An 8,505-nucleotide genomic window follows, 5' to 3' on the forward strand; every position below is an offset into this window, starting at 1 on the left:
AAAAAAAAAAAAATCTATATATATATGTATATAGATATATATATATCTTCAGACTGAAGTTGACCTTGGGTAACTGAACTACAAGTGAGGAGGGACTACTTTATATTTTTTTGAGTATTTTTTTTAGTGCTTCCCCTGGGAAGTACAATAAACACCTTATAACAGTCTGGTTTACATTAATACCAACTTGATTTTGTTTACTTAATTCTGTTTTAGAGACAGGGTCTCATTTTGTTCAGGCTGGGCTCAAACTCCTGAGCTCAAGCAATCCTCTCACCTCAGGCTCCCAGAGTGCTGGGATTATAGGCATGAGCCACCACACCCGGACAAATACAGAATTCTTGGTTCAAAGTACTCAGAATTCTTTGAGTACTTTGGATATGCTGTCCCACTGCCTTTGGACTCTGGGTTCTGATGAGAAGTTAGCTGTTAATCTTATTGGAGGCCTCTTGTGATGAATTGCTGCTCTTAAGATTTATTGTCTTTCAAAAATTAAATTATGTGTATAGGTTACAGGATCACTTTGAGTTTATCCTAGTTGGAATTCATTGAGCTTCATGTATGTGTAGATAAATTTTTTTTCCCATCAAATTTCAGAAATATTTGCCCCTTGTATTGCTAAGCATTCTGTCTTCCCTTTTCCTTTTCTCCTTTCCTTCTATTATCTATATGTTGGTTGCCTTGAGAGCATTTCACAGGCCTTTGAGGTTCTACTTAATTTTCTTCGTTTTTCTTCTACCCCTGACTGGATAATCTTAGCCAACCTATGTTCAAGTTTGCTCATTCTTTTTTCTGTCTACTTGAATCTGCTATTGGGTTTCCTAGTAAATTTTTCATTTCAGTAATTGTGCTTTTCAGTTCCAGAATATCTAGTCAGATCTTTTTAATATATTTTTTCTCTTTATGGAGGATTCTGTGTATATGTGTTGGGACACACCTTCTGTGCTCTGGTGGGCAGCGTTCAGTGCTGGAAGGGGAAGGCCAGCTCAGGGCTCTCTTGCACAGCACTGCCCTGCACATGTTCAGGTCGTGTCCATTCCTAGAATATGCTGGAGCTTTTCAAAGCCCCCTAAGGACATCTCATTCTCCAGTGTTTCTTTTTAAGTGTTTTGATCAGCCTCTTACTAGTCCCAGGTGACATCTCCACTGCAGGTGGCTGTGATGTTAAACAGCTGCCACTGATTGTCTTCAACAGACTACCTGGAGGTAGAGTTGTTTGCACAGGGTGAGCTCTGGCTCCAGTTTCGTGAAGACCAGCCCTGACAAGGGTCCTCCTGTGAGCTGCCAGGCAGGTTAGTAAGTGGCAGGTGATGGGATGGTGCTCTTGAGGAGCCCAAAGTCCACTCCATGCCCTCACCTGTGGCTATAGCAGAGGTTGGAGAGGAAGGGTGGGATTAGGGTAAGCTCAGTCACCCCAAGGCTTATTTTTCTGATGGCGAAAGTGGTTTTATCTTTTAAGACTGAAGGAAACTAGGTTTCTAAAAATCTTAGATTTTCATGGTTATAATCCCCTAACAATGGTGCATTTCTTACTCTGACTGTTAGAGTAAGAACCCATTGCTTTTTGGGAAAGATGGCAAGCTGTTTGTCACACAAAGCTGTTGCCACTGCAAGCTTCTGTTCCATTTAGTGCGTTGTCCTTTTTTTTTTTTTTTTTTTTTGAGACAGAGCCTCAAGCTGTCCCCCTGGGTAGAGTGCCATGGCATTACAGCTCACAGCAACCTCCAACTCCTGGGCTCAAGCGAGTCTCCTGCCTCCGCCTCCCAAGCAGCTGGGACCACAGGCGCCCGCCACAACGCCAGGCTATTTTTTGGTTGCAGCCGTCATTGTTGTTTGGCGGGTCCGGGCTGGGGATTCGAACCCGCCACCTTAGGTGTACGTGGCTGGCGCCTTAGCCGGTTGAGCTATAGGTGCCGAGCCTAGTGCGTTGTCCTTGAAAGGAGAATTTCTCTTACATTCTCTACAGTAAGCTCCCCTAAAGTCCACATTTGCTGTGGGTGGCCGCCTTAGCCTGTGTTCTTATCCCTTCTCTTGGTGTGAGTGGGGGATAAATGTGTGCTGAATGTACTAAATTCTAGCTCACAGCAGAGAAATGAATAAGTGTAAAAGTCAACCTTAATGATACTTTTTGTTGTTATTGCATACAGGGTGAATTTGACAGTGAAAAGAAAGCTGCTTTGCATGCAGAACAGGAGACATATAGACTTGAGAGTGAGAGGGCTCAACCTCTTTGCCCTGAGGAGACAGAGTCTTTGTCCCTGCAGCTTCAGGAGAAGAACAACCAAATTCAGCAGGTGTGTGGAATGTACCTTCTCCTCACTGTCTTTGCATTTTTTGGTGGTGAGATTATTTTTATATATATAAAGTGTTTTATATATTACATATGTTGTTTGTATATTATCTATCATATTATCTATTATACTTTGTATATATCATTTATATGTAATATGATGTATATATACATAACATATATTCAATCTCATAAAGTTTGTTCATAGGCCAGGCATGGTGGCTCCCACCTGAAGTCCCAACACTTTGGGAGGCTGAGATGGGTAGATCACTTGAGCCCAGAAGTCTTGAGACTATAGTGCGCTATGGTGATACCACTGTATTCCAGCCTGGGTGACAATGCCAAACCCTGTCTCAAAAAATAAAAATGTGGCCAGGTGCAGTGGCTCATGCCTATATTCCTAGCACTCTGGGAGGCTGAGGGGGGAGGACTGCTTGAGCTCAGGAGTTTGAGACCAGCCTCAGCAAGAATGAGACCCTATCTATACTAAAAATAGAAATGAAAAACTAGCTGGGTGTTGTGGCAGGCTCCTATAGTCCCAGCTACTCAGGAGGCAGAGGCAAGAGGATCACTTGAGTTCTGGAATTTGAGGTTGCTGTGAGCTATGACACCATAGCACTCTACCCAGGGTGATAAAATGAGACTCTGTCTCAAAATAAATAAATAAATTTAAAAAGTATGTTTATAATGTTTCTAAAACTCTGTCCCTATCAAACAAGAACTTTCCACACCCCCCAACCCAACACCCACCTTTCTCCTTCCTGCCTCTGTGACTGTAGGGACTCCAGGGGCCTCATGGAGGGTCATACAAGGTTGTCCTTTTGTGACTATTTTGTTTCCCTTAGATCATCCAGGCTGTAGCATGTATCAGAATTTTGTCCCATTTCATGGCTTAATAATATTTCATTGTGTGTATATGCCACATTTTATCTCTTTAGCTGTTGATAGACACTTAGATTGTTTCCACCTTTTGGATATTAGAACATTGGTATACAAGTATCTGTTAGGATGCTTCCTTTAATTTTTTGGGTGTGTACCTAGGAATTGAATTGCTGAACCATTTGGTAACTGTGTGTTTATGTTGAGGAACCAGAGAACTGCTTTCCATAGCAACTGTAGAATCTTCTGTTCCTGCCCACAGCACACATCCTCACCAGCATCCTCATCTTGTTTTTATGATCATAACCATACTGGTTGGGTGTGAGGGGATAGCATAGTTTTGATTTGCATTTCCCTAGTGGTCAGTGACGATGAGCATCTTTTCATGTGCTTATTGGCTATGTAATCTTTGGAGAAATGTCTTTTCAGGGCCTTTGCCCATTTTGAATTGAGTTATTGCTTTTGTTGTTAAGTTGTTCTTTATCACTTGGAAAATGCAGATGTGTTTCCATGCTGTTTTTAGAGACAGTCCCACTGGCTGTGAACTTAATAGAGTAAGTGCAGGTGTCATTTGCTTGTCATGTGTGCAGATTGCTGTACTGAGCATCACAGAATTTCCTCATTTCTGTATACTTCTCTCCTGTCCACTGTACAGATAGTTGCCTTAGGACTCTGAGATCCAGGAGAGTTTCTGTGAGTTTCCCAAAATTCCATGGGACAGAGTGGCAGAGTGTTTTGGTAGGATATTGATTACCCTCTACCAAATGGACAGGGCAGCCCCAGAAGCCCCTTCTCAGCTGGGAGGCTGGTGCTGTGTACAAAGTGCTAGGAGGGGCCCAGAGTGAGTAGGGGTTGGGGCTGAGGAGTGCAACCTTGTCTAAGCCTGGTGGGAAAAAGGCCCTTTCCAAGTGTTTCTTAAACTTTTTCTTCAAAGTAACAGGCAGTTCTGCTATGATATGATAGATACATTTCTTTTCTTTTCTTTTTTTTTTTTTTTTTGAAACAAAGTCTCAAACTGTGGCCCTGGGTAGATAAAGTGCTATGGTGCCATAGCTCATAGCAACCTCCACCTTTTGGGCTCAAGTGATCTTGCCTCAGTTTTTCTATTTTTAGTAATGACAAGATCTTGCTTTTGCTCAGCCTGGCCTGGAACTCGTGAGCTCAAGCAGTCTATCTAGCTTGGCCTCCCAGAGTATTAGGATTACAGGTGTGAGCCACCTTGCCTAGCTTGTATATGCATCTATCTATCTATCTTTCTTTCTTTCTTTCTTTCTTTCTTTCTTTCTTTCTTTCTTTCTTTCTTTCTTTTTTCTAGACAGTCTCACTATGTTGCCCTCGGTAGAGTGCTGTGGCATCACAGCTTACAGCAACCTCAAACTCTTGGGCTTAAGTGATTCTCTTGCCTCAGCCTACCAAGTAGCTGGGACTACAGGTACCCACCACAATGCTTGGCTATTTTTTGTTGCAGTTGTCATTGTTTAGCAGACCTGGGCTGGGGTTGAACCCACAGTGTTGGAACTGTGTTTTTGCCATCACTCGGACGTTTCTGCTTTTAATTTTTGCCACAGCTTTGTGGCTGTAAAGTGGTGTATCATGTGACCTTAATATGTGTTTTCTTGTTTACTAGTGAGATTGAGCACAGTTAACATGCTATGGCCCTTTTGTTTTCCTTTTTAATCACTGGTTGTATCTTTTATTGTTTTTTTATTTTAAAATAATTTCTTTTTTTGTTTTTTTGAGACAGAATGTTACTGTGGTTCCCTCACTAGAGTGATGTGGCATCACAGCTCATAGCAACTTCAAATTCTTAGGCTTAAGCAATTCTCTTGCCTCAGCCTCCCAAATAGCTGGGACTACAGGCGCCTGCCATAATGCCTGGCCATTTTTTTTGTTATAGCTGTCACATTGTTGTTTAGCAGGCCTGCGCTGGGTTTGAACCCACCAGCCCCGGTGCATGTGGCCAGTGCTCTAACCCCTGAGTTACGGGTGTGAAGCTAATTTTGAAAAAATTTTTCATCTTTTTCTTACCGACTTAAATTCTTTGTATATTTGAATTTCTTCTCATTTATGTTTTTTCCTTCTTTTTGGTTTGTTTTGATGAATAAAAGTTCTTTGTTGATGAATTTAACTATGCTGTATCCCTTTTTTCCTTAGAGTTTGAATTTTCTATACCTTGCTTATGATACCCTTTCTTCTTTCATTTATTTATTTATTTATTTATTTTTTGAGACAGAGCCTCAAGCTGTCCCCCTGGGTAGAGTGCCATGGCATCACAGCTCATAGCAACCTCCAACTCCTGGGCTCAAGAGAGTCTCCTGCCTCAGCCTCCCAAGTAGCTGGGACCACAGGCGCCCGCCACAACGCCTGGCTATTTTTTGGTTGCAGCCGTCATTGTTGTTTGGCGGGTCCGGGCTGGGGATTCGAACCCGCCACCTTAGGTGTACGTGGCTGGCGCCTTAGCCGGTTGAGCTATAGGCGCCGAGCCTCTTCTTTCATTTAGATAATCTGCAGGATTGATGTAGCTCATGATTGAACTTTTTAATCCTCCTGGTGGGTGTGTGTCTTGTGTGGATTCATGCACAAGGACTGCTTCCAGCCTGTCCTCTACCCCACCGCCTGGCTGGCTGGGGTCATACTTGCTCTTAGGCCTCTGGCCACTCTGCTTCCCTTAGATGTGTCCCAGTGCCTGCCCTGTCTGCAAGACCCCGACTCTTTTGGCCCCTCCTGCCCTGGAAACCCTTAGCAGCACTCTTGAGTCTGCATCTTGTGACAGGGCTGATGTCCTTGTGCTGCAGAGGCCTCTGCATACAATTTTGGAGTTGTCTCTTTTTATCTGTGTTTGTTGATTTGTCTCACTTGAATTTTATAAATTCTCCAAAGGTCTGTCTTGTTAGATTTGTGTTTATATCCTTTAGATATTTTGATCATGCTTCCACATGGAAGTTTACGGAATATAGGGGAGCCCCAGCATGTGTGACCTCAGTGCAAACACTACCATGTTTTGTCCAGGACAATGTCTGCTGTGAGTGTTGGAATTTTTTCAGGTTGAGGATGTTTTCTTATATTCTTAGTTTGTGATAGATTTTTAAAATTATGAATGGATATTAAATTTATTCACTTTTCTTCATTTATGAATCTGTTAATGTGAACTTTAATTGATTTTTCTAACATCAAACCTTCTGTATTTATAATAAAACTAGTGTGGGGCCTGGTGCGGTAGCTCACACCTGTAATCCCAGCACTCTGGGAAGCCAGGTAGGTGGATCACCTGAGCTTAGGAGTTGAGTTTGAGACCAACCTGAGCAAGAGCAAGACTCCATCTTTATTAAAAATAGAAAAACTACCTGGATGTTATGGTGGGTACCTATAGTCCTAGCTATTTGGGAGACTGAGACAACAGAATTGCTTGAGCCCAGGAGTTTGAAGTTGCTGTGAGCTATGATGCCACAGCACTCTACCTAGGACATAGAGTGAGATTATCTCAAAAACAAACAAACAAAGCTAATGTGGTTATGATTTTCATATGTGACTCATTTTTATTTTCTGATACTCCTTTTATAGCTTTTGGGTTTCTGTGTGCCATTATAGCTTTTGGCACAAGGCCAGTGAAAAGGGCTCCCCCTTTGTTCTCTGTAAGAATTTGGGTAAGATTGTCATTATCTGGGATTATCTGTTCCATAAATACTCCACTAAACATTTAAGCTAAAAGCATTCCAATCTTAAAGTTTTCATTGTGGGAAGCGGTTTAATTTTAAAAATTCAATAGGAGTATTTATGTTTTCTGTTTCTCTTGTACCATCATCATTTCAACATGATTGAAATCATTTCAAACTATTGTAAACTGGGATGGTCTGTAATCCTGAAAGTTATGCTGAAAGTCCCTTATGGCCATTTGTTTTTAATTGAATTGTTTTTGTGTGTGGCTTGTTATTTTAGAAACAGGGTTTGCTTTTTCCCCTGGTTAGAGTGCAGCAGTGTTGTTACAGCTTACTGCAGCCTCAAACTCCTGGTCTTCAGTGATCCTCATGCCTTGGCCTCCCAAGTAGGTAGGACTGTAGGCACCACCACCATGCTTGGCATATTTTTATCCAATAAAAATTTTTTTTCCAAAACAGGGTCTTGGTCTGTTGCCTTGGGTAGAGTGCAGGTATCCTCACAGCTCACTGTAGCCTCGAATTCCTGGGCTCCAGATCTTCCTGCCTCAGCTTCCCAGAGTGCCAGGTCCCAGGCCTGAGCCACCATGCTTGGCTTTAAATGGTTTTAACTCAAGGTTTAACAATTTTTCTCAACAGCTGAAAGAACAAGTTTTATCTTTAAGTCACAAGGTAGAAGAGTGTCATTCTGAACTGGAGACACTGCGGCAAAGGCGTGAAAGGGAAAACCAGGAGGGTGAGAACCTTATCTCCATGCTCAAGACTGATGCTGACCTGTCTCACAGTGAAAGGTCAGTGTGAGCCTCCTTCCTGCGGTACCTGAATTTGGTGCCCCTGGCACCTGCCAGGTTGCTCAGATACCATCAGCTCCTCACTTGCTGTTCTCCGGCTCCCTTGCTCATGTGGTATTGCAGATGTGGAGCCTTGGACCACATCATTGTTCTCATTTAACCAGGTTTTAGACATTGAAAAATATCCTTAGTAATTTGGTTCATACCTGTGTACCTGCCCTTTTCTAGTTAAATCTTGTTTTTGTCAAATTAAAAGCCTCCAACTGCTATCTTCGGAAGCTCTGGTACCCTGCAGCCCCTCCTCCCTGGTGTCGGTGTCCACGTGACATGTCTTCATCCTGCCTCAACAGAGGTGCCTGTCCATGGCCCACAGAGAAGCGGCTCCTGGTGGGTGGGCTCCAAGCACCTGGCTCTGCGGCATGTGCCCCTCTGCAGCCTGCCATGTGGGCGTAGCTAGTCGGATTGTTTCTCTTCTGTGGAGTCCCGTTTGGGTGTTGCAGCCCCGCCTGGTGGACGCATGTGCTCTGGACATACCCGAGCATGCCTGTGCCTGGGGAACTGCGGCAGGCACTCTCAGGTGGGCTCAGGTGTCAGGCATTCACATGTATAGCACATGGGGCTCCCTCTCGCAATTTTCTGTGTGTCTTGCAGCTGCTACTATGAGCATAGGCTTGTCCCTGGTCCTGAGTGCTGCCCCACCTGTGGGTTCAGTGCTATGTTGTGGATCTATCTAGCCCTTGGTGCTATGGGGAAAATCTTACTTAAGATGCAATTTCCTGGCTCGGCGCCTATAGCTCAACCGGCTAAGGCGTCAGCCACGTACACCTAAGGTGGCGGGTTCGAATCCCCAGCCCGGACCCGCCAAACAACGACGGCTGCAACCAAAAAATAG

General features: G+C 43.5%; 1 protein-coding gene across 1 annotated transcript in view; it reads left to right on the top strand.

The window, feature by feature from the left end:
* Positions 1 to 8,505, top strand: part of PCNT (pericentrin) — a 133,034-nt gene that overhangs the window by 61,861 nt on the left and 62,668 nt on the right. The window contains 2 exon segments of the mRNA XM_023518087.1: positions 2,148 to 2,294; positions 7,462 to 7,613. Coding sequence (XP_023373855.1) covers positions 2,148 to 2,294; positions 7,462 to 7,613 — 299 coding nt within the window.

This window comes from Otolemur garnettii, unplaced genomic scaffold (genome assembly GCF_000181295.1).
Source record: "Otolemur garnettii isolate 467f Iridium unplaced genomic scaffold, OtoGar3 scaffold00128, whole genome shotgun sequence".
Lineage (NCBI taxonomy): Eukaryota > Metazoa > Chordata > Mammalia > Primates > Galagidae > Otolemur > Otolemur garnettii.